Source organism: Panulirus ornatus, chromosome 12 (assembly GCF_036320965.1).
Source record: "Panulirus ornatus isolate Po-2019 chromosome 12, ASM3632096v1, whole genome shotgun sequence".
In the NCBI taxonomy this organism is placed as follows: Eukaryota; Metazoa; Arthropoda; class Malacostraca; order Decapoda; family Palinuridae; genus Panulirus; species Panulirus ornatus.
In genome coordinates, this window is record NC_092235.1 from 64,655,026 (window position 1) to 64,682,583 (window position 27,558).

A 27,558-nucleotide genomic window follows, 5' to 3' on the forward strand; every position below is an offset into this window, starting at 1 on the left:
GGTAATGGTCCGATAATATCTTCGCTGACTCAGAAAGGGCGTTCGTAGGCGCCAGGACCATCTTCATCCCCCATTAACCATTTACGGTCTTTAAAGCGTAAAGAAAATCTATTGATTAATATGTGATGTTATATGTCGATCATAACGCAGCTTCATCACAACAAACCTTGTTTCCACAATGGCATTACATATGTATGCATGGGTACATATGAATTGATGATGTATACAGCGACTGAAAATAGCAGCGAATAAGCGTACCTAAGAGCAGTTGGTCATTAGACAGTAATCTACGGCGTTTATAACCAGGGAATAATGTAGCGAGGCGGCAGTTGTGTCTTGGGCGCGAGACGGGTCGGACGCACGCAGCTTCGCTCTGGGTCCCCGCCCAGGAGCCCTTTCGCGCACCTTCTTCCTGCTGCTGCTGCTGCTGCTATTCGCCGTTAATCTTACCTCTACGACGAACCTCACGATGGAATTCATGGGTATTGTGGAGACGCATGGAACTGGTCCTCTTTCGCTGTCGTAAATATATTGAGCAATGTAAATATCTAAAGTGTATGATTGAAAATAACAGCTTGACTTTCGTATCGTATTGGGGGAAACTGTTTGATAGAATGGAAAAGCTTGATGAACGCTCCAAAGTACAATGATTTTACAATCGCCTTCATGGCAATCGTGAGCGTACTTGGTCCCCAGTGGGATAAAACATCCAGTGAACTACATGACTTACAAACAACTCGGAAAAAAAAGGAATGAAAGACGGATTTTGATGATAACGTGTTTACACCTGGTTGTTGTATATGGTGAAAGTGGTTGTGATTCTTATCTATGATGATATATGGTATGCGTTAGATATGCCAGTTCTTATCTCAGTCCTCAGGTGTTAGCAAATAAAGGATGTGAACTTGTGGATAACATGTTTAATCGCAGTGTTAAAAGTTTTTTTTTTCGAATTTCTCGCCACATATTCTCTCTCTATCTGATATATATATATATATATACACACACCTGTCTATTGATCTACTGATTTTTCTCTGCCCATCTATCGCTGCCTTACCATAAATCACTCTATAAAAAACATTAAACTTTTTCTGTCTCTCCTTCCCATCTTGTCTCGGCCGAACCAACTCTTGAGGATGGAGTTGTGTTTTTCGAGTGAGGGATCCTTGGACGAGTGGGAAGGGTCATTGCCGAAGACAATCGCAGCAAGAACTCATTTCCTCAATGAATGGAGTGCTTGTTTGAAGTTTAAATTGCAACCTGAAGAGGTTGTGAAAGCACCTAAAATGCATTTGATGATTGCCCGACTGTGGGGGGGGGGACAAAGGACCACCCCTCCAAATGTCCACCCCCCCCCTCCCTCCCTCCCCCAACGACACTCGACATTAGAATAGACAGAAGAATAGAGTCGGTGCCTCTCCTGGACGTCTGTGTCTTTGCAGGGAATCTTTATGTTTGTTTCAGGCAAACGTTTATATATTCCCTATTCACGATACGTTATGATTCATTGCTGGAAATGACATGGCTTTTCCTCCAGAGGATCTAAGTGCATTTAACTACAGTCCATCGCCACACTATCTTTATAAATGGGAGGTATTCATGTACTCTCTCTCTCTCTCTCTCTCTCTCTCTCTCTCTCTCTCTCTCTCTCTCTCTCACACACACTTTTTTTTCTTAATGGCTGATTTAATTTTTTTTTAAGATCATGTTATTACAGTAGGCTTGAGGGATATTTATGCTAGATTACATGCAATACTCAAGTAAAAAAAAAATTACTTTGGGGTGAAAAATTCGTTTGTCTATTTTATCACAAGAGACGTTTTCTGATCAGGAAGATAACGATAACGTCAAATACTTATCATGATAGTCAGTGAGAGCGACAAAGGCATCACGCCCCGTCTCCCTCACCTTCTCTTCAGATCGTGCAATATTCCTCCTTCCATGAAAATATTCCTGTATCAAGTTATTTACCACGTGTCCATCTCGATTTCTCTATGAGACTTAGGAGTCAAATTCCATCTGACATATTTACGATTTCTTTGACAGATTATTTTTTTCCTGTTTGTACTGAAATGTAAAATGGATTAAAGGAAGTCCAAGCTTTTCCAGCATATTCGGTGAAAATGATGTTCAGAAATATCCTCAAGTTGGTGCAAGTCTTAGGTTACTCCAATAGTGTAATTGGATTTGCTGAAATTGAGCCGTGACTCGGGGCTCTCCTGAAAACCCTAGGGAGCCTTTTTCCTCTTCTTCAACACCCCCTCCCTACCATTTTTTTTCTTCCCCTCTGAACTTCGAGAAGAATTTCCAATTTGAGAAACATCCAGCACTGTGTTTCTAAGGAAGTGAATATATATATATGTATATAAATGTATCATTTTTTCCCTCGACATTGAACCCTTTGGTGACTGTGAGAAGAAATAGAAAGAACTACGATTAAGGAAAGATAGTGAATCTCGTAGAAAGAAAAAAAAAGAGAGAGGAGAGAACGATAGGAATTAACCACGCACAAAATAGCGAGACATCTCTCACAACACTCGTGTGTCCTGTTAACCCGAAGGGACCTCGAAGCGAGTGGAAGACTTCACGAAGAAAAAAAGAGGAAAAAAAAAAGATTAGAAAAAGAAAATCCTCTTGTATTCAAGACAACAACAGAGACGTTTCCGTGGGAGGGAAGAAGAAGGCTTGGAAATTCCTCCCCGACGTAAGGGAGGCAGAACATCCAGCAGGACGCGTTTATGGTGTGAGGGAAAAAAAAAAAATATGAAGATTTCGAGTGAGAGTTCTTGGAGGGCGAGGTTCTTCCTCCTCCTGGTCCTCTTCCACCTGAGCGGGAGCCTCGCCTACTCACACTGGGGCCAACACAGAGGTGAGTACTCCTCCTGCTGGGGAGGATAACGGTGTCTAGTGAGGTCAAGTCTCGTGTTAAGCTGCTTAGGGATGGGTGATGACGTGGCGTCAGAAGGTCTCATATGGGAAGTCTTTTACAAGTGGCGTTTTGGAGGAGCTGCATTTTCAAACCTCTATCTTTCTTTTTTTTTTTTGTATTGTAGACCAGTGTATGTCTGTGTGCTGTGGACCGGTGCATGACTGTATACTGTAGACCGCTATGTGACTGTGTACCGTAGACCCATGTGTGACTGTAGACTGGTGTGTGACTGTATACTGTAGACTGGTGTGTGACTGGACACTGTAGACTGGTGCATGGCTGTATACTGTAGACAGGCGTGGGGGTTTACATTGTAGGTGGGATCATATATTCATATATGAAATCTACCGTAATTCTGGAAATATTGTTGACATGTGAAGTATTTATCAGTTCATTGTTGTATAACACTGTTTTCTGTGTCACATGATGAAGGATCTTTGCTCGAAATACATTGCTTTCTATTTTTCTTTAGTCATATTAGATATAGGAGGAGGTTAAGCGCATTATAAGATTTTTCCTTTAATACATATTCATCTCAGACCCATCGTAAGTCTTGCATTCATAGAGGCGAGGAAAAGATTATTCAGTTCATTGTCTGTATCGTTTCCCCTAACTAGATTATCATTTCGAGAGTATATCTTAGTCGCAAGATGCATTCGTATTGCATTCAGTGCTCACTGATCGCTAGGTGGTCACCAAACCAGAGCGAGTAACGTATTTGACAAATGTTCACAACTTTTTTACTCTTAACGTTCCTCACCATTGAAGACTTATGAACTTCGCTGCATAAAAGTATGATGTGAAAATTCCTAAGCCATCAGGACTAATGTCATGAGAGGTCATGAACAATATAATGCCATGGGAATGGACAATAATGCGATACATAATGGATAAAAGCCTTTCTACCCTAGAGGACGGTAAAGGGATTGGACAGAAGGAGATACGGGATGCGAAATGGGATAAGGGACGGAATTTTAGTGTATACCTAGACCACCTGCGGAAGAAATGGTGACATGGGGGAGGCCAGCTTTGGGAAGGACGCAGTGAATTATATGACTTAATTCTATGACATAATTCCCTTTAGTTACTCCTTGATTCCGACGTTTCTTACTGGCACATACGTGGCTCTAAGGGTGATATGAACTAACCCCCTGGGCGCGAGGGGACGAGACTCGCACACGATAGTGAAATCCACAAGCACGATCGTTGTGCTCAATGGCACGACCTTTGAGCATAACGGCATGACCATTAAGCACGGTAATATGACCCTTAGGTGCAACAGTGTGATGACTTGACCAGACCCATAAATGTCAGGTCAGAAGGTCGCATCATGACACACAAAGGTCGTCTAACGTCTTGATCAATCAAGGGTCGTATACACCGTCGTACGAAAGGGTCGTACCGTCGTACTCAAGGTATTAAGGAGATACGCTGCTGATTGTTTCTCTTAACATACGTTTGATATGATGGAACGTATCTATCCTTAACATGTGAAGGAAGCGAATGTACGTATTCAATTCCCCAGATCTCGTGTATTTATTCTGTTATAACACTAGGGAGTCACTGCTGCGCACACATTTACATGACGCAACGACACGTTTGCAATGATCGTCTCGTTAAGCTGGAGTAATTCTACCGTAATGTTATACCTCTGTCTGCCTCACTGCGTGAATATCTTACGAAGGAAGTCGCCTCCCGTTATCCCAGGTCATTTCAGATTATTGCTCACGTCTTGGAAACGCAAATAAGTTGCTCATTTGCAAGAGCTTAGATCCTGTTATTACATGAGTAATAAGACAAGGAATATCATTGCTTATCTTACCCCCAAAAGAAATATATCTGGCTATTGCTGTCCTATACACATTGCTGCTGTTTCTATTAACAGATACGATATGACAGATAGACGAACAGACATAATGGTTTATTGATAGACATTACATGGGTGCGTATAGATGCATACAGTCCATGTTTATATGTACGATAACAAGAGGTTATATACTGGATGAAAAGACACCGGAATAAGAGATCTGCTGCTCTTCTGGCATTTGCGATCCTGTCTCTGCTAAAAGTTAGAGAGTTTGATCCGATATTTATTATTAATTCTGAATCGATTGTGATAGACTTGGAATTCACCTTGCCGAGCGCTTCTCTGTGTTCTACCCGCGTATCAATTACAGATGATGGAGACTGTCGCCCTGGGATGATATAAGGCGTGGGATTGTGATATGTCTGGGACAAGACATATTGGAAACAATATCCCCTTGATGAGGATGATGTTTTGCTCATTCATTTCCACAATTCTTTCTTCGCCGCTGTCAAGGTGTTCAGTTCCAGGTGATTTTTCTCATTCGACGTTCATTCTTTTGTCTGTCATGTTTCTGCAGCTCTTTGAAAGATATGAGTATCGGGGTGGGTGTTATCTGTTTGTTTTTTTTTTTTTTCGTTTACTTTACTGATAAGTAGGAAGGAGACTGAAATGAGAGCAGTTGTTTAATGAAGGTATTGACAAACGATGAAAATGAACAGAAGCTTACATGAAAAGCATTTAATTTCCGCTTTTGGCAAAATGAAAGAAAAAAAATAATACGACTCCTGACTTTAATAAAAGAAATAATAGGCAGGTGTGCATATAAGCCATTGTTTTGTTTTTCAGCCAATGTTCTCACTAATCAACAGGCGGTGTATCCTATTTCTCGTTTTAATACCAACTGTGGTTTCGTTATGTAGGACGCTTATATCATCGAAACATCCAGGGAGATGTGAAACTCGAAAGCTAATTTAGAAAAGAGGATGTAGGAAGGAAATTTGATACTAGGGACATTATTAACTTTACCTAGATTAAAATCTGCCTTACTGGGGAAGCCTGTTCGATTCTGAGATTAAGGGGAAGGGAAAAAAATAAAAGTTTGACGAGATAATACGTAGAAAAACAAAGAGATGGTCGAGTGAATTTTGAAGAAGTGATTTGTCTGCAGAGTTGAGCCAACATCGTCAGAGTGTATTGAGTTATCTTTCCTATTGAAAAAGATTTGATCATAAAGTTTGGGAAGCGGGTAGGAGACAGGACTGAACCTTGAGGAACAGCCCTATGCATTGGGGATACAGAAGGTAAGGTTCATTCACCCCTGAGCCATTACCAATATAGACCAACCAGAGGAAAAATGAAATAGCCAGATATGAAAGAACAGAGTGAGGGAGGTAATCCGAAATAGGAGAGCTTGGAGATCAAACCCCTGTGCCATATCGTATCAAAAACCTCTATAAAGGGCTTCGGAAAAGAGATGACCAGACAATTTAGGAGGACGAGGAAGGATATCACTGGTAGATTTCGCTTCGTGGAATCCACATCACTGATCACAGAGGAAGGCAGTGAGGACGAAGATGCTTCATAAAATAGGATTTGAGACTGAAAATGATAGTAATTTGAACGGTGAGTTTGATCACCCTCTTTTTTTTTTTTTTAGGAGGGAGTAGTGGGGGGGTGGTGAGGCTTTATGAGTGTATATATCTAAGATGCAGAAAATGGAAAATGGATTCTAGGCAAATGATTTGCAATGAAGACACGAGCAAGTACGTGTACGGGCTGAGGTCCTGAGGCAGACAGACCCCTTGAGACACGAAGAGAGATGTCATCTTGCATCCGCGTACAGAAACGAGCTCTTCTGGGTCTATAAGAGTGGAGAGTCTAGGGTGTGTTGCGGGGTCAAGTAAGAAGCGCAGTCAGAGTTAAAGGAATGTCAGAAACGTGTAGGGTAGAAATGCGGTAGATAATGATAACGAAAAGTGTTGGTTTGCACAAGAGAATAGAGACAGTTATACGACTGTCTGTACGGAGGAGCAAAGAAAGATTAGATCGAAAGCATACTAGAGGATTCCTCGTAGCCAAAGGACCATCAAGACCTATTGGTCTAGGGAGAACAGAGGTTATCGCGTTTCCTCTGAGTGAATGGGCACTTCGCCTCGGGAAGAACAGATCTGCAATGATTTTCTGGCGGAGATGAAAGCTGAATGAGAATCAAAGAAAGGAGAGCTTTCCCGGTTCTCTTGTCCGAATGGTCTCAGAACAAGAGAGATTGAACCTTGGACTGGGGGAAGAGATAGTCTTAGAGGATATCTGGATTTATGTCTCCATTCCCACAACAATATCCTCCGCTGTACGTTCGAGAGAAGCCGAGGCATCGCCTAAGGAAAAGCATATATTGTTCCCAAGAATTCTTTACTTCTTTTTTCTTTTTTAACATCAGCTGAACCAGTAAGTGCTACTGGAATATCATAGCTAGCGTTCAGAGTGGATGTTAGAGGGTAGGATCATCATTATAGAAACATCTGCAAGAGGCTGTTTTAGACGAATCAGATAGGAGATACTGTATAGGTGTAGGGCAAATGGATGAAGGTAATAGGTAAAACAAGTCCAGAGATTTGAGAAAGTACTTGATCGTAAGGGCATGGCAGATGAGCAGTGTGGTTGGATATTCCGCTCGGCATCGGGGCTTCGAGAGTGAGGGCTTCGACCCCCGGACCATCTCTGCCTTGGTGTATTCTGAGGCGCTCTTTTTGGCGTGCCTCTTAGGTCGAGAAGTCAAGGAGGTCACCTCGAGGATGAGAGGATATCACGGTGTTGGGGCAGTAACCTCCAATGGTTGAAGAATATTTAAAGATTTATAGAGTTAAGGGAATAGTAGGTGGGAAAGATGAATATTTATTGTTTTGGGAATAAGCGAACTATCCTCAAATACATATGTATATTATTGTGTGTCTGTGTGTCTGTGTGTGTGTTCCCACACAAACATGGTCCGCCCCGAGTACGTGAATAAAAGAATTGTTTACTCTCAGAGGAAAAAGACAAACAGTAGATCCGGCTTTCATCTGTATTCCAAGAAATCTTCAAGACATCCCTGAAGATGTGTTGAAATACATACGAAAGTTTGACTTGGCTTTGTGGCTTCTGTTTTTCTTACCAGACTGAAGAAATAGATAATGTATACCGGTATATATATATATATATATATATATATATATATATATATATATATATATATATATATATAGCTTACATATTTAGTTTAATTGCCGATAAGACTTGCGTGACCTCATGTCACTTCAGCTCGGTTAGAGGGGATGTTTTATGCCGCGCCCTTGAGCCACAAATAGCAGCGGCCTTAGTGGGCCAGGTTCTCGGGTGATTATCGTTACATTAATCGGCAAAGTTTCCGTGGTAAATTTTCAGAAAGCTGGACTCGCCGGACGTGGCCTGAGAAAAACGTGTATGTAAAGAAATTTTAGTTAGGGAGACTTTTATGCACCCGTTTTTGAATCGCCGAAAGGAATCAGCAAAGTCAGCCTTCAGTTCGTCAGGTTAGAGTTGATTATGGTCAAATCTTAGGGTTTAGATGGTTATGGTTCAGGAATTACGACCAACTGGACATTGCTGCAAAATCTGTCTGTTTTAGATAAACCACTTACTGACCCTCCTTATTATAAACGTCCGTGTCCCTTCGACTGTCAGGGGTGTAGTGCAACTTCTAAGTTTATATTTTCTTGTTTGGATCAAGTGAAGTTTGTAGTTTTTCCTCACAAACTGTGTAATTAAGATTACAGCTTATGATATTGATGCCAACTTTTGTTACAGAATCAATGCGTAACCATTCACGATTGTAACTATAGTTACATAATGCATTGCTCTACGTTGGGCAGTCCCGTAAATCTCGCTCCATGTATGGTACATAAAACTTCCTATGGGGCGACATTAAGGGATTCAACAGACTCTGGTAACATTAAAAGAAAAAGAGGGTTTGATATACAGGATCCAAATTTCTCTCTAGTCTGGTGATTTCATGCGGGTCCTTTCAGGCCTTCCAGATTTTTTCTTTTTAACCCATTCGCAACAGGACCTCAAAGATTCACTTTCCTTTATAAGTCTTCGCATGTCATCCAGTTTACATGCACCAATCTTGGTGTAGCAGAGGTATAGAAATCATGAGCCATTCAACCATTCTTTGACCATTTCAAGAAAGCTGTAATGGATGGACTAAAGACTTGGAACTTTTCAATACAGGATGATCATCAGGGGAACATCGCCATACATAATGAAAGCCACTTCTGCTCAGCATTCTGGTGTGCACAGGGAATTAAACGCTGATAGAGAGGGTGGGAAACTGAGGTAAAAATCCTTTAATATATCTACGTTCACAGCGCCATTTGATTTGAAGAATCTTCAGAGTTAAGATATTCTGTTTAATGCTTGATGATGAATTTTGAAACTCTGCTTTTTTGTACCTCTTTTCGGTATGAACAGGATATGGTCGACTGTCAGCGATGTTAATTCGCAACTAAAAGTCGACACGATAGCCAATACATCCCACATTATAATCTAGAGTGAGACGAAGGGCAGTACGTTAGTGTGGGTGTTTCTCCTCAGTGAGTTATTCCTGGTATCAAGGTGGAGGACGAGGCTATAGATCGACCTTGCTTTCTCTCCTGTCTTCAGGACCTTCTCTTGATTCACTCGAGCTCCAGAGAACTCCCCAACAAAGCCATCTTAAATGATGTAACTCCTCAAACCCGTTGTCCCTTTGGTCAACATTCCCAAAGAACCTCGTAACAATCACTTCCCCCACTTCCTCAGATTCTTCAGCTCCTAAAACCCATCCCGCAGTTCGACTCTACCAATACCCAGCCCTCCAAGACGATGCTTCAATTTTCTTCACCTCCAAATCTTGTCCCTCCAGTTCACAGTCAGGAAATGTAATTCAGTTTTATCTCCCAACTAGCTACATCTTGTTGGCTTGTATACATTTACACTTGAATATATGTTAATGTTAAAACCTTAATTTCCACTCTATATCAATTTAAGTGAACACTATCAACACTCGCATATTTGTTAATATCCCTAATAGCTTTGTTTATTTTTAACTCTGAATATACAAATATGATATGCAACACGCAAATAAACAGGAATTACCACAGAAAGAAATCATCAAGCGTACGTCTGGAAATCGTATTTACTTGTTTTACGAAACCAGTGATAACGAACCATGGTGTGTTTACACTATACGTTGATGACTGCATTACGAATATAAAGAGGAAAGAATATACCAAATACATTACTCTCTCAGCTCTTCGAGATATATATATATATATATATATATATATATATATATATATATATATATATATCACTGGATCTCAACATCTCATCATCACCGTTACCAATGTCTGAACTGTGTAGTTGGTTTCTGTGAATCAGGTTTACAATGATATTTCCATGCTGATGCGCCATCAGTGTTGTCAGTGAAGGCGTTACATCCTGGATGTCGTTGTAAAGTCAAAACACACATACACACACACACACACACACACACACACACACACACACACACACACTTGCACACATTTTGCTATCATTATAACATTATATGTTTGCGGAGGATTATCCAGTTGCTTACATTACCTAGAAACCTTTCGTTAACAAAGATATGCAGTGATTTGATGAAAAATATGGAGGCAAGTTATTTTTTGAAGTACACGTCTCTCTTATCAACTCCTATGGGAAAGTATTTAGGAAAGATATGTTCAGAACGAAGAGAAAAATAGAAACTGTTTAATTATAATACTTATCAAAGATACAGATGCTTTAAGTGTATGTGTGTGTGTGTGTGTGTGTGTGTGTCTTTTGTTGTGTCCATAATGACAGACTCTGTCGGAGGAAGTAAGAGACGTTGTGAAAAACCGTCCAATTCTAAAGTCTACTAAATGTCTCCTGGACATTTTATGGGATCGGAGGGAGATAAAGATTCTCATTTAAAAAGATTACCAGGATGGATGCTATCCTGTGAGAGGAAGAAGTGATAGTCTTGTTATCTTGTTATCTATGTAGGCAATAAACATGTTCGAGGACTGAAAGACCTGGCGAGCGAACTACTTGTATGGACAGTTAGGAAGTGGAGGAGAGGCTGTTTAGTTAAACGCGATGGAGAAATTTACTCTTTCATACACCAGGTCTGGGGTCTGTAATTGGTGGTTTGGTCGTTTGGCTGGCTTAGTTGGTAATCAAGGTTATGAACTGTCTCAGGTCATTAAGGCTGTCCACGTCAAGTTAGAACCACCTATCGAAGAACAAAGCAAAACACGTAAACAGTAACTACCTTATGGCGAATGAACAGCTTGCTATCAACTAGTTATAATTTGCCATGTGGTATGTGATCACTACAGGTGCTTTGCCATGACCTCCAAGGAGGACAGAACCGCAACCATTAATTAGCTGCAGACAGAACTTTGTCCACGATAACTTGGCCTGACTGTTACAAAGTCTGATGACAAATGAATCTTCACTACAGATGTTGGTGGACAGAGACACCTGCATAAAATAAAAAGCGTGTATAGTCATGCAGACCTGTCTCATGGTGCGATATATATATATATATATATATATATATATATATATATATATATATATATATATATGTATATGTATATATATATATATTCTTTCATTTACTGCATTTTCGTCTTTTCGTTCGTAGCTTTCCACAAGTGAAGATAAATTTGTGTACGTCCGTCCCGGGAGACTTCGTAAACAGAATTTACCACTTGGCAAGACGAATAAGAATGTCATGTTTATTTGATGTGAAAAATTCAGATGGCCCACACACGTGAGATGTGAAGGCGACCTGTTGCTCTTGGCCTGTCTCCTTCTGAGGATACGAGTTGGCTGATGTGACAGAAATCCTACGAAGGAAAAAAAAAAATGATCTTATTAACTGGCTCGTCTTTACCAACAAGCCATTTTCTCCTGCAGTCCAATTTAATGAAGAACTTCGTAATATTCGGAGTCATTCCAAGTGATGAATTCTCTTAATTCGTGTCTTTGAGAAAGAGCAGACGTCTTCATGCTCTAGGTGACGAGAAGTAATACCTGGATCGTGGCGTATTGCATGTTCATCACCATCTGATAACGGTAATGTTAATAAATGATACGCCTGGTTATTTTCACTGGAGCCGCGTGGACACACACACACACACACACACACGGGGTGTGGGGTGGGGGACGTGCGACACAGCTGCTATAATTATCGTAAATGGTGTCTGCAACGTCCATTACGTGACGACCTTCACTTTCGCGAAAATGAGAGAAGTTGATGATATTGAAGATAATGCGATGCACGTACTAATTCATGGTGTTGACGGAGGGCGTAAATGAGTGTCATTTCGACGCTAAGATTACAGAAAATATGTAATCTTTGAGGAATTAGGGGGGTGGGGGATCAAGTATTACTGGCTTTACGGACGTAGATCTTCGCTGTAATATTTTGATGACAGTACCGCCAGTCGTAACGAATGATCATAAGACAGACCCATCCCCCAGCCCCCCTAAAAAACAGACCCTCCCCCTAACAAAAAAAATATTTGTAATCAAGACATATGATATGAGTGACCTCTAATTTGGACATGGCTCTATTCACGTTGAGTCTAAAGGATCGTTTGTCGTCTGTGAGTTACGATATGTCTAGATACAGAGCTGGAGGAGTGAGACACTGCGAATACCTTCCATTGGCTAGTGTTCTCAAGAGACCAACCGTGGCTATCGTATGAGTGTTGATGTAATACAAGGTGGCTCGTCAGGGTGAGTGTAATGATGGATGTATTGGTGTTGTGTTTACGAATCATACTCAGGTGTATGTTGAGTTTTACGAGTTTTATGTACTGAATTGTATTATGAGTGTATGAGTTATACTGCATTACACTGTGAGTTTATACTTTATGCTGCATTGCGTTGTGGGTTTATTACTAATAATTAGATATATTGTTAGTTTATGAGTATTACTGGGATATGTTGTGAGTTTATAAGTAGTACTGTGATGTATTATGAGTTTATGAGTTATACTGATATACATTGTTAGTTCATGAGTTATACTGTGGCATATTATGAGTTTAAGAGATAGAATGAGATGTAAGTTGATGAATTGTACTGAGACACAACGTGTTCATAAGGTATACTCCGAAATGTTATGAGTTTATGATTCACTGGGACATAAACTGTGGGCTTCAGTCATCTTTCATACACTGCTTTATTCTGCTTACATATTCCCTGTTGGAAGTCTTTTTCTATCTTCGGCTGCAAAAGTTGCTACATTCAGTTTTACCATTATACTCTCTCTCTCTCTCTCTCTCTCTCTCTCTCTCTCTCTCTCTCTCTCTCTCTCTCTCCCCATCGTTCCCCAAAAAGATATAATTTATCTTGTCAGTCCCATCCTTTTCTACACCAATAGTCCAGCGGTACAACACAAAGGTTTTATCTTTTATAAAACCTGTGGGCATGTTGATATTAACTTATGATTCTGCACGTGTGTAAAGGGTTGGTAAGAGAACCCTTGACGTATTGGTAACCACATATGAGTTACCACATATCTTCGGGTTCGCAAGAGAACCGTTGATGGATATGGCACTAGGTAAGAGAGAGAGAGAGAGAGAGAGAGAGAGAGAGAGAGAGAGAGAGAGAGAGAGAGAGAGAGAGAGATTTTGAGAGAGTTGTCATTGGTGGGCTTGCTGGTTATCTGGGTTTTTTTTTTTGGTCTTTAGGCTGCCAGAGTTTTAAAGGCTCTGAACGTTATTTGGTTACCATCAGTTGGAAAAAAAAGAAAATGTTAGACTCCTCCTCCAGGTGTTCCAAATAATTCTAAGGCCATAATCGCTCTTATTATATGCAGGACCTTTAGTTATCGTGGCTGGTTAGCTGCTTGGGCTGGAGGCCTATGAACCACTAGGGTCCTCATGGCAGTTAATATCAAGCTACATCCACCAACCGATATACCCTCAACACCTTCACCTATTAAGGATGATCCTAGACCCATCCACGCTCTCTCTCTCTCTCTCTCTCTCTCTCTCTCTCTCTCTCTCTCTCTCTCTCTCTCTCTCTCTCTCTCTCTCTGTATGGCTCTTGGTTACGATGAAGAACAGCAGGCGCTTAATGAAGAGGCCTCAGCTACCTTACCCACTTTGTTAACAAATATCAGTTTCTGAAACTAAGCCAAAGTTGCAATGTTGTGATACACAAGTTGTGATTACTCTTATAAAATCTTTTAAAAGCATGACGGAAAAAAGAGATTATCTTTTTCTTTTATTAACACTTTACTAAACAATTTTCTTTTGTTTTCTGTAAACATCAGTTCATGAAAATGCTGATGAATCTCTTCAAGTGTAGATGAGGAACACAGTTCCTTACATTGACCATAGATCAACGTTACAGGAAAATATAACTCACGTATCTTTTCGTTAGTGGATCGAGAGAGAAAATGAAAATGGATAACAATACAGGAATTTATTTCAATCACTGGAAAATAAATCTTTTTTATCTGTCACTTATTTTTTAAGATCTTTCCCCTTGATGCCTTGGGGCCTCTTAGTATTAATGCAGAGGTGGTGCGCTAACAAGAAGTAATGATACTAGATACGAGAATCAATCAAATATAACCCAAAATTATAGAGAAAATCACAGCGTTAATACATTGCTCTTCAGCTCAATACGACTCGTGCACTGAGAAAAGACTTATTGTATACATCCCCAGAACACGACCTCTTGGGATACATATTATAGTCAAATAGAAATAAAGGATGGATTCGAATGTTGATAAACTTTTCTCACCCTCCCCGTTTCAGCTGACATGGTTGTGACTGGCGAACGCTCCTACCTTTGCCATGTCCACCACTACGAGAGAAAAAAGGATATAAAATGCGACACACAACCCGACGATAGAAACCTAGAATTTTAGACATTTAGATAGTCGGCTTCCCACCTGTGGGACTGACAGTATCTTGTATAATCTCGTATACCAACACTTGTGACGGTATTAAATCATGGACGATAAATGAGAGGGTCAGGTGAGGGGGAAGTCAGAACATGGAAAAAGGATCATTTATGGTTTCTTTTCTGGAGCTCAAAACTCCAGAGCTCCTAGGCGTACAAGACTCTAACAGCAACCATTGTTGGAACTATCTTCTCTACTGTAGGAGTGGTTAGTGATTTGAGACAGTGATGTGTTGAAATGCAAAGTCACTTTCATAGGCCATCCTGTTGGTGTATCCTAGAATGAGATGGGTCAAAGCATATTTTTTTTTCTGTCTAATCAATAAATTCTATGACGTTAGTTTATAAGCGGTGCTTGAGCGTGAGTGTGAGTACGAGTAGATGGGTCGAGAGTGGTGAGTGCTACTTACTCACCCAAGAGACCAAATGAACGAATAATGCGAACATGTTAAAGTTCACCATATTGTTAAATGTTCACGAGAGAACATGTTAAAGTTCACCACATTGCTAAATGTTCACGAGAACATGGTCCTGTTCATCATCGTTCTTCGTACGTAGAGTAACGGCTTCCGTTATAAGAAATATAAACAAGATCTCTTTATATACGATTTGGAAAAAAGAAAGAAAGACTGCCTACTGTCACCACACCAAGCACCAGGTTCGAGTCTACACTTCTCAGTTCTACAGTTCTCAACAGTAGTCATCCTCGAGTGACCTTGGATAGAATACTTCGATGTTGACGCGCGAGAGAATAATCTCGATATCCCACATTAGATAGATAGATAGATAGATAGATAGATAGATAGAGAGAGAGAGAGAGAGAGAGAGAGAGAGAGAGAGAGAGAGATGAGAGAGAGAGAGAGATGAGAGAGAGTGACCGTCATTAAAAAAAAAAACCCAGTTTACAGTCAGCCATCTCCCTCAACAAATTTATCCTTTTTGTATGCCAGACGGAGACTCCGGTAAAACACATAGACCACCACCGGCCAATCTGGTAAGACACATGTCATGATCCACTTCGCCCCAGACACTTGTAAAACATCCATGGGGACAGACGGGGCTGTGTGGTAAAACGAACAGTTGTGTACATCCGAGAAGACATGGGGATAGAAGGGGCGTTCCCTCTGGTTGTTGTAGACGTCTTATTATGAGGAATTGTCAGGGACTTCTCGAGACAGAGAACAGTGCGAGTCTATTTCCACATGAAGAGTAATAGGAGGATAATAGGACAACGGTGAGTGCCTTGTGGCATCGTGTTTGCTAATGAGGGATCCTTCGTAGCAAGCCTTTTCAGTCGTATATGACCAGTTCTTGTAGAATCACTGGGAGTACGATCTCTACAATGAACTTCCCTCTGTGATCTCATAATTCTCGTAATACAAGAGACACAGGGCGTATGTGACGTGTAAAGGAAAACGTAAGAATGAATAAACGTATATAAAATAAAGGAAAAAAAAAATTAAAACGTCGAAACTATATGTTGATGTTTTGTAAGAGTTTCAGCATAGCCTGAAGTCAAAATGGCGTTGAAACTATACGTTGATGTTTTGTAAGAGTTTCAGCATAGCCTGAAGTCAAAATGGCGTTGAAACTATACGTTGATGTTTTGTGAGAGTTTCAGTATAGCCTGAAGTCAAAATGGCGTTGTTCTCTCACGTCATATAATTAAAGACTCAACCTTTTCCTCAGCTGCTTCCCGAGTGTGGCTGACGACGCGTTGCGTCTGACCTCTCCTCGTTAGCTTGTTGGAATGAGATAATATCTTCGTATGATATGACGAGCTGATAAAGCTTTTTCTCTACTCGATTTCAAAACTAATTCTTATATATGTTTGTTTTATAATGTTAACTCTGCATATATCCAGTAGCTACAAAGAAAAATTTGCTAATGTATTCATGAAAGAAAAATCCTTTTTTTCTTTTCATCACAACTTCATCGAATATCTGATATGTATATTTTTTTTTTCCTGTGCGTGAAATGCATTGATTCGATATACAATCTAGCATCGGTGATATCTACATTCCATTTTACTCCATCGCTTCATGGGGATTACAGTGCAGTTATTATGATGTTTACGTACGAAACTCCCTCCTTTCTCTATTACAATAGCAATCTAAACTGAATAATCATGGAAGTGGCCTTAGTTCCCAGTGCCCCCTCAGCTTTCCATGGTTGGTAATATTTACATCCCTGATCTCTCGAAATGAGACATGGATACCAGCCATGCACTGCTGGCTACGTACACCGCACACATAGAGGGTTAACCTCCACCAGCGTCGCTTTGATGAAAAGAGCTGAGGTGTGGCCATGAAATGATCGGCTCCTCCTGTGTTCATGGCCACAGCTGTCGATTTTAGTAGACTCGCTACCATTGTCCTCTAGTTAGCTCGTTCCGTAATATCCAATGATGGTGATCGGATCTTCCAATGTGCTTGGCGGATATGTATGTATTTCTATTGACGTTCTCAAGGGCATGACGTGAAGGATTGATTTTAAAAAGGAGAAATCCTATACTTGGTGTGGCAGTCTTGAGCAACATATCGATGGATTCATTTTTATTTGTTAATGAGTTTTGATGATACTTCACAACCTCTGCAATATATATATATATATATATATATATATATATATATATATATATATATATATATATATTATGTGTGTGTGTGTGTGTGTACAATCTGCACGTTTTTCACGATTATAAACATCGATTTATATTATGATATATATTACAAAATGAAGTGCATTTCTCTTGAAGTTCATACAGTGAATTACTTAAAGCTCCACTGGTCATAACACTAAATACTAACAACGCAAAGTCTTTGCGCACGAACTGGTGATTTCAAGGTAATTCCTTTAGTACGTAGGTGGCCATGTTTGATCTTTTGAGCAATATTGTGTTGGTTTATAGACAAAGCGAAATCAACGAGCAAGCTGATGTTGCCTGTCCTCCTGTGCAGTAATCATTGACCTGATTACTCTCCTTGAGTGTCACCCACACAACAATTACTCTCCGATCACCATGATTACTGTCTGCCATACCCCGTCCTGTTCGTCTCCGTCTGTCACTTTCGTAAATGTCCACGATCGCAGCTCAGGTTCGTGTTTACGTAAAGATCTCGCGTGCTACTCTCTCTCTCTCTTCTCTCTCTCTCTCTCTCTCTCTCTCTCTCTCTCTCTCTCTCTCTCTCTCTCTCTCTCTCTCACGCACACTTTTACACACCCACACCCACACACACACACACACACACACAGAGCCTTGAGCTAGAACTCTCTCTCACCATACAGTAAAATAGGTGATCTCTCTCTCTCTCTCTCTCTCTCTCTCTCTCTCTCTCTCTCTCTCTCTCTCTCTCTCTCTCTCTCCTTCTCTCTCAACGCAACACTTTCTGGGTCAGATACCGCATGTTCTCCCGTCTCTGTTATCTGTCTCTGAATTATCTCGCCTCTCTCTGGTATCCCGCCCCCCCCGCGCCCCCCCCCCCAACCTTAGTCCCTTCCATACCTTAGTATATCCAGTTTTCACGGTGCAGACGGAGAGGTCATTGGATCCCTCATTTTGTCGTGAGGGCATCTTACTCGTTCTTTCGGTGAACGTTACATCTACCAACGTATACGTTGGTGCTGGAGTTTACGTATACGTTGCGATGGGTTTAGAGGTCTACGACCTCACTGCCTCGGTCTGTGACCTTGCTTATAGCCCTACCTATACACTAGGATGGTTATGGAGGTCCCCTGTCTTCTACTGGGACCTTACATTACCTTGCGTATACCTTACGATGGGTTTTGGAGGTCTTTTCCCACCTCCACAGCTCGGTCTAGAGCTTTACCTTATCTTACGTATGTCTTACGACGGTATCGGAGATTATCTGCCTCACAGCAGGGTCTAGGAACTTTACCTTAACTTTAACGTATATGTTACGATGGTTTTGGAGGTCTTCTACCCCTCACAAGCTGGGTCTAGGACTTTACCTTAACGTATACCTGACGATGGTTTTGGAGGTCTTCTGCCCCTCACAGCTGGGTCTAGGACCTTACCTTACGTATACCTGACGATGGTTTTGGAGTTCTTCTATCCCTCCATCCCGCATCTCAGTCTGGGACCTTACCTCATCCTCATCTCACGATGGAGTTTTGGAGGTCTTCTACCTCCACAACTTTTAGTCTGGAGAACTGGTAACTCAGCAGCTAACTCTTCTTCGAGCGTGCTGTCGTGTCGCTTCCTCGCTGAAGCAGGCTGTTAGAGGCAGCATTCTGAACGCCCACGTCAATCACCACATCCAGGTGGTACTAGTACAGGTTAGTTTAGATACTTTCCCAATGAGTTGCCCCTCGTTTTCCATTACTGGAAACTAGAAGTATTAGGAACGTGACTGTCCCCCCAAAAAAAAATTAAGGGAAACATTAGATTGCGTTTGTGTGTGTGTGTGTGTGTGTGTGTGTGTGTGTGTGTGTGTGTGTGTGTGTGTGTGTGTGAATCTCATGAGAGTTGCTCCTTTTGTTGTTGTTGTTGTGTGCGTGAGAATCAACAGGCAACGACAGCAACAAAGGCTTTCATTGTCCCATGAAAGGTCATTTTAATTACAAAGGGCCACACTCTCGCCTCCGCGAAAAGCAGATTTTTTTTTGGTTTTCTTTTCTCACGATGTGATATAGCTTTTTCTTATATTCATTTTCTCTGCTACTTTTTGGACTTTCTTCTTAAATCTTTCTCATATAATTTTTTCTCCTTTTTGTCAGTTTAGATCAATGTTTTCTTCCTCCTTTATTCATACTTTGCCACTTGTTTCATTTCTAATTTATTCCTTTTTCTTTCACTTTCCTATTTTGGCATGATCTTCCAACTTTTTCTCCATCTCTTTCCTTAGTTCTGTAATCTCATTCTCTCCTTTCGCTGGTTCTCAGATAATGTATAATGTGTTCCCTTTCTCTACGTTTTCATACATTTTTCAATTCATTCTCGTCATTTCTCATGTTCTCATTCGTAGTCTGTCATAATGTACTGCATTTTCTACACTTGTTTGTCCACCCCATTTTTAATCGTGTTTTTTTCTCCCCTTGTATTTGTTCTTACTGTACATATCTTCTCCCTTTTACACCGACGTCACGCGCGTTGTGATCTAGCCTGTAAATCACTTTTAGAAGCCAATTTCGACGCTCGCAAGCTTTTGTTTGTGATATCTTTTTTTTTCTCCCTATTTTTTCCCCCCTCGTCTATAAATTCCCTCCCTCCCCCTCGTCTATAAATTCCTCTTTTGATGCTGTTGAAATATAATGGACAGGTTCCGAGCCTCGGATGATGCATTCCGACTCTACAGAGAAGCAGACATTTTCAGTTCCCGACCATAAAAGAATATTACAGAACAGACGGGGGAAAATTATGCAGCGTATTACATTCCTTATACTTTTGGGGAAACTCTTTGATGTTGACAAAAATCTGATAATACCAGACAGACGTAGAAGTTAAGGATGGCTTATGGTAATTGCTGCTTTATATGAACTCGGACAATGTGGATTCCAAGGTTAAAAAGAGATATTTCTCAAACGGAAGGAGGAAGCTATACGAGGAGAGAGAGAGAGAGAGAGAGAGAGAGAGAGAGAGAGAGAGAGAGAGAGAGAGAGAGAGAGAGGCTCAAGTGGGGAGGAAGAGATAGAGATAGATAGATAGATAGATAGATAGAGAGAGAGAGAGAGAGAGAGAGAGAGAGAGAGAGAGAGAGAGAGAGAGAGAGAGACTTCAAATAAAACAAGAGAATTCCAGAGCATATCAACGGTGTGTTCATGGTTTATAGAGAGTAGAGGAATACGGTCGGCCGGACGAAGATAACTGCTATCATAGACATCAACGTTCAGAGATAAGGGTCATTTGCAAGACGATATTGACGCGGGGAGTCGTTACCCTTCAGACTGATAAGGTCAACTGGTGGACGATACAGGCGGCAGAGCCCCGCCAGTGCTCCCAAGAGGATTGGGTGATGTGTTAGAGATGAGGGCGAAGCAGACACCTCGAGAGCCGGGCAAGCTACGGGTGGTGACGGACGTAGAGCAACGTTTCCTGGTGTGTGTGTGTGTGTGTGTGTGTGTGTGTGTGTTGTGTGTGTGTGTGTTATGTGTGTGTGTGTTATGAGGCGGAAGCATCGTATAAGTGAACGTGCAACGTGTGCCAACAGAGAACGCACGCACTGGAACAGCTCTTCTCCATGTTCTTTAGTACGTGGTTTCTCCAGGCATACGAAAAGCTCTTTCCCGCCCAGTTCCAATAATATTCCGCAGAAGACATACCTTTTAGAATCCTTGCGGGACCACAGCGCCTGTGACATCCAGGAGACTGTATGTGTGGCTGTCGTCTCTGGCCCCGTGGCTGTTCTTGCAACAGCAGGTAAATCAGGAAGCGAACCACGGGTAACAAAACTTCTGAATGTTCTCGTAAGCAACACACAGAGTTGCAGACGTCTTATGCCGACGGCCATCGTAAATCAAAGGAAACACACACACACACACACACACACACACACACACACACACACTCGTCATCTTTCGCTGAATAGATGATTTGCCGTTGGTGTTGGAGACAAGAGCCCTCAGGATCAAGAGAGTGGGGACGTAAGATTAACGAAGGATGGCAAGGTTTCCACCGCAATAAGGTCGCTGATAATGGACGCTGGATCACTGATACACGGAGTGGGGGCATTGCATGTGTGTTTGTTTATGTTCTGAATATGATTGGCGGAGTGAGACGAGGCCATCGATCAGGCTAACGTGCTGGACACGCTTCGAACTAAGTCTCTCTCTCTCTCTCTCTCTCTCTCTCTCTCTCTCTCTCTCTCTCTCTCTCTCTCTCTCTGTGCCGATCATGTGCCTCATGAATAATTTCTTTGCTTGTAAGGACTTTTGTTATATTGCCTGTGAGCCCTTTTGATACGACCCCTCTCCTTCTTTGCCCTATTCATTCTCCTGTTCTGAAGTGGCTGGGGTCTTGTGTCCATCTCTTCTGCTAGAGGAAAACGCACTGCGGCCCCTATTCATTCATGGCTTTGCTCAACACCTCTGTTTGAACAGTGTTCCTCTTGGGACTGTGCCTATGGATGATCCCTTTGACACTGCAGTTCAAGGTTGTCTTTCCGATGTCTTGGTTTGCAGACATTGCTCAATGTCGCGTTTAAAAGATTATATGATAACATAGTCCATAGTTGCCATTGTTATCCTTTTAGCATAGTTTCTGCACATTGTGGTTCACAGGTGTTCCTCTGATAATGTCGTCTGTCATTCTGTCTTGGGCATTGTTGTTCAATGCGTTCGTCACAGAATGTGCGTTGCTTTGTTATTGTGTGTCAAGTGTGTTGCTATGATATTATGGTTCCTGTGGATTGGTTTGATATTGTGTGTTACGATGTGTTGCTATGTTATTAAGGTTCATGTGTATTGGTTTGATATTGTGTTTCACAGTGAGTTGCCCTGATATTGTATTTCAACTGTGTTGCTTTGATATTGTGTTTCAGGGTGGGTTGGTTTGATATTGTTTCAATCATGTTGATTCGATATTGTGTTTTAGGGTGGGTTGCTTTGATATTGTGCTTCATTTATGATGCTTTGATATTGTGTTTCAGGGTGTGTTGGTTTGATACTGTGTTTGAATCATGTTGCTTCGATATTGTGTATCAGGGTGGGGTGGCTTGATATTGTGCGTCAATTATGATGCATTGATATTGTGTTTCATGAGATATTGCTTTGATTTTGTATTTCACGATGTCTTACTTTACTATTGTGTTTGACATGTGTTGCTTTGATACTGTGGTTACGACTGTGTGTATTCAGTTCTTCTGGATCATAGCAGACTTCTGGGTGCTGGGATCCAAGAATCTCTCTCTCCGTTAAACAAGTCCACAAGGGTTTTCCTTATATCTCACTTCACTGTGGTACATTTGCTGTTAAGACTGAAGGCCTCTATCTCTTCTGACTATGCATTTAACAAGCTTAGAGTCTTCATTGATATTCTGGCGTCCTGGTCTATCAATTGCGCATTGTGTCACAGCATTATATCTATGTAGAATATGACGATCACGAAACTTGGACTGGGAAAGGTAATTCTTGATTACCTAAGGGGCAGACTCAAAGAAAGAGAAAAATAATTCGACACAAGCCATTCGTAATATTACTTGATTCTTTTACTCTTGACCTGACCTTAAAGAAGTACCAGTCAATGGCTTCTTTTGAAGGTCAGTTTACATCGACTCGACTAGAATAACAGGTTCCTTCGGGGAAATATTTTCCCCTTCAGCTTGACAGTAGATGAGACTACCTTTATTCACCCTCTCAGTGTGGTATGACTTACAAGTTTTACACTTGAATTGGTTTGTGTGCTATTTACACTTAGATTTATCGAGATTTACATGATCTGAACCCTTAGAAAAATATATTCATAAGTTTTTTCCTAACATGTTTTTCCCCAACTGAATATATTTCCTTATATATATATATTTTCTTACTGCTCTTCTACGAAGCGTGGGGAAGAAACAGAGGAAAGAAACTTTCCTATTTACATAATTCTTTGGTAATGTCGTATAATTTCCGGAGGGCCTGTAAAACAGGACAGCGCATTTGAAGTAATGTTCGGTAAATCTCTCTTTATTATGTGTATTGTATGTTGTTACACATGCCTCGTTAGAAATTCATTAGGGAATTTATAAATCGGGTTTGTATTTCAATGAAGATGTTCGCTCTTGTCAACAAACTCTCTCTCTCTCTCTCTCTCTCTCTCTCTCTCTCTCTCTCTCTCTCTCTCTCTCTCTCTCTCTCTATATATATATATATATATATATATATATATATGTGTGTGTGTGTGTATGTATGTGTGTGTGTGTGTTTAATTGTTTATTTCATGGCAGCTCAAAGAATATTTCAAATACTGTTGTACACTTTGCTGAATTTTTTCCTTGTTTTTTCACATCAAGAATTTCATTTCTCAGCTCTCTAGTCTATGAACTGCATCACTGGAGTCAGACAAGCCCCACGACAAACGTTATTGGCGTTATGAAAGTGGCAGGAGACACAAGTCATTCAGAAAGGCATCATAGGAAGGTGTTGTACCTTGTGACTGCGCTGAATACAGGAAGATCCTGTCTTAAGCTGTGGTGGTATTGGCAGTCTGGGTGATGAGTGGCCCATGTGTGTTTACCCTGGTAGAGACACTGTACTGTACCTAGAGCAGAGGGGCCGCCCAGGCCAGGAGGAGTAACAGCACGTCATTCATATTTCTGTCCCTCACCTGACGCAGATGTGGGTTACTAGGGGCGTGATGAACCGCTAGAATCTCCTCCACCTGATTTATGATCTGATTATTCTCTCAGGTTTTATAAAGATACATTAGGATCCCCTTAAACGCTTTGAATGAAACATTACGATGGTTTTTAGGAACGACGTTGCTGCCTTAGGGCGAGAGGGACTGACTTGGCCTGACCTAGTAAGGGTCAGACCAAAGGCTCATCTCATTATACCGTCATGTTCATTAGGCGTACCGTATTGCTCAACAGATGTAGCATGGTGCTTATGGGTTGAACCGTATGAGCAAGGGGTCAGAGAAAATGGGTCAGAGTTTGTGCTGAATCAGTATCATTTAAAGCTCATAACTTATATTCTGAGTAACCATAAACACACACATGTATGCTTTATATATATATATATATATATATATATATATATATATATATATATATATATATATATATATATATATATATATTCGTATGATTCCATGGGGAAAATGAAACACGATAAGTTCCCAAGTGCACTTTCGTGTAATAATCACATCATCAGGGGAGACACAAGAGAGAAATATAATAGTCAGTTGATATACAACGCCTAGTGTTCATTCGTGCATGCTTTCGTGTTCGTGCATATGTCTTAACGTCGAAAAAAACTGGTTTTCGTGCTTGTCGTGCGTGATAAGCTGTCAATATATCTGCTGTTCAAGCTTGAGGTTCAGTGTCTCAGCTGCCTGACGGGACAAGCTTAGTACCAAACGCCAACGCTTAGATACCAGTACACCAGCTTGACTTGCCCACGTGCGTGTCACTGTGTTAACCACTGTGCCTGACATGCATGACTGTGTGTCAGTATATCGACCTCAGTGCCTGACGTGCGTGTCCACGTCAGCCAGTTTCAACCTTCCACAATGAAATGTTCCTGAATGTACTCAGTTCCTTCTGTCAGGCATCCAGGTGTGTTAGTTCCCTCAGTACAGTTAAGGCCGGGCAGCAACGCGACTTTATTGAGCTGGCTGTGGAAATTTATGTCAGTATTACAGGTCTCCTACTGCGTGTGTGTGTGTGTGTGTGTGTGTGTGTGTGTGTGTGAAGGTTACATATCATTAGATCTTTTCATGCTGTCATCTCTCTCTCTCTCTCTCTCTCTCTCTCTCTCTCTCTCTCTCTCTCTCTCTCTCTCTCTCTCTCCCCTCACCACACACTAATCAAACTGCACTGATTTTCACAATGGATTATATATATATATCTGACGTCAATAAAAACTTTTTTTAACCCCACGGGTTTCTGTCGCGATTAAAGTTGCCAATTCCTGTTCCAAGGTCGGTATTCCTAGTGGGTGGAATGGTGGAGTCCACTGGTACTTACTTAGTGATGCTACCAGTCTGACTTAGTGATTGCCAGTGGCACTCCTGAAAGTCCAATAAGGAGAACCGGCAGAGTTTGAGAAGGAAGTGAACAAAGCTTTCTTTTCTCTAGTGTTACCCTTGCCCAGGGAGGTGTCCTGGCTGGCACTGAGACTGTACTCCCTTCCAAGAAGACGGAGGAGAAGTAGATACATCTCTCCTTCTTTCATGAAGGCAGAAGAGCCTCCTCTCGGTGTCGCAAGCGCATCTGATGCGTCAATAATCACCTCGTCCAAAGTCGGTTCGAGATTTGAACTCTTACGATGCAAAATCGATGGGACAGAATGTTTCCCTCATTTATAAAACCCACACACGAACGAGGATATCTATCTATCTATCTATATATATATATATATATATATATATATATATATATATATATATATATATATGTATCATAAAAATCATCGCCTGATTTCCAAGCATCCGGGATTCTTCCACGGAACCATTCGGCCAAAAATCACCAAAAGATTTGTATCAAATTCCAGTCAGGAGGAGCATAAAACCCAGCAGATACTTGACGTCCCTCAGTCCACAGATCCCCCAAGCCTCAACTGCCCCGCCCAGAGCTGTGTATACTGAGGGTCTGAAATGATGGCCTTGAGGAGAGGTTGTATGCACCTCCTGACGCACACCCTCCTGTTGTGTATACAGACTCGTGTATCTCCGGCAGATTGCGATATATATTTTGTATATTTCTTTTGACAGGAGGACGTGGCATGTGTGGTAATATATATTTCTTTTTTTTTACCCCCCAGAGAAGGTTGCTCGTTATGATTACCGAGGGAGGCTGAATCGCGAATCGTATCCAACTGATAACTGGGATTCATTTCTTTTTCAATGCCACCAATGCTTTCATCCTGGTCATTAAGGGATTACTGATCTCGATTTCCTGACTTAGAAAAGTCAATCTTAGATGTGGATATTCCTAAAGATACGGTGGATGAACACATGTCAGGGTATAGGTTCTCAGACTCTTGTCAACACTCTTATGTTTACTGGCATCAGGCCCTTGTCAACACACTTATGTATACTGACATCATACCCTTGTCAACACTCTTATGTATACTGACATCATACCCTTGTCAACACTCTTATGTATACTGACATCAGACTCTTGTCAACACTCGTATGTTTACTGACATCATACCCTTGTCAACACTCTTATGTATACTGACATCATACCCTTGTCAACACTCGTATGTTTATAGACACTGTGGCTTCAACACGAGCCTGGAGGGGGGATGTGCCTTTTGAGAAGGCTGGAGATCAATAAACAGATTCACTCAGTATGTATAAGAGTAGCGGGGCATGACTGACTAGCCTCTCTCTGTTGGGGGAGGGGCTGGAAGGCAACATTTTCCTAAGGCTCTAAGAAGCGTTCAGGCACTGCCTTCTGGATAGAATACAAAGGTTGTTGTATCAGGTTGGCCGTTTAAATGCCGAGTGATATCAAGTTTGATCGTTTAAATGCCGAGTGATATCAAGTTTGGTCGTTTAAACGTCAGTGATATCAGGTTGGCCGTTTAAATGCCGAGTGATATCAAGTTTGGTCGTTTAAACGTCAGTGATATCAGGTTGGCCGTTTAAATGCCAAGTGATATCAGGTTGGCCGTTTAAATGCCGAGTGATATCAAGTTTGGCCGTTTAAATGCCAAGTGATATCAATGTTGGTCGTTTAAATGCCAAGTGATATCAGGTTGGTGGTTTAAATGCCAAATGATGTCAGGTTTCAACGCCTAAATGTGATGCCGTTATGCTCTAAATGGCAAAGGAAGGCATCAAATAGTATTCGCTTAATCATTTCTCTTTCTACATTTCTCCTAACGTCTCAGTAAATTAATTCCCACCTCCTCGCTGTCCCGGTCAGATAACAGTTTCTGTTCCGAATTACAAACACGTCCCTAGGGCCTCTTACTCCTGAAGGTCTTCAGACATGATCCTGATATATCAGAATTAGTCGAGGCAATCTAATTCAACCCTCCTGCAAGTGGCGTCTGAAGCCTCAGCTCCAGACTTCGATCCTCCTCTTAGATCATGCACGCTGGACGAAGGCCACACAACCTGGGCATGGTATGTTAGTGTGTCTTCAGACCTGAGGTTCTCCTTGAACTTTGCGTGAACTCTGGGAAACAGTTTTCCCCTTTATATGAAGACACA

General features: G+C 41.3%; 1 protein-coding gene across 4 annotated transcripts in view; it reads left to right on the forward strand.

Moving 5' to 3' along the window:
- The first annotated feature begins 330 nt into the window (after window positions 1-330).
- Window positions 331-27,558, forward strand: part of LOC139752146 (lachesin-like) — a 97,569-nt gene continuing 70,341 nt past the window's right edge. Inside the window, exons 1-2 of one of the 4 annotated variants that reach the window (XM_071668073.1) lie at window positions 331-482; window positions 2,047-2,869. In XM_071668073.1, coding sequence (XP_071524174.1) covers window positions 2,764-2,869 — 106 coding nt within the window. In that variant the 5' untranslated portion in view covers window positions 331-482; window positions 2,047-2,763. The remainder of the gene's footprint in view (window positions 483-2,046; window positions 2,870-27,558) is intronic. The other 3 variants (XM_071668075.1, XM_071668076.1, XM_071668074.1) reach the window with 3 other exon arrangements.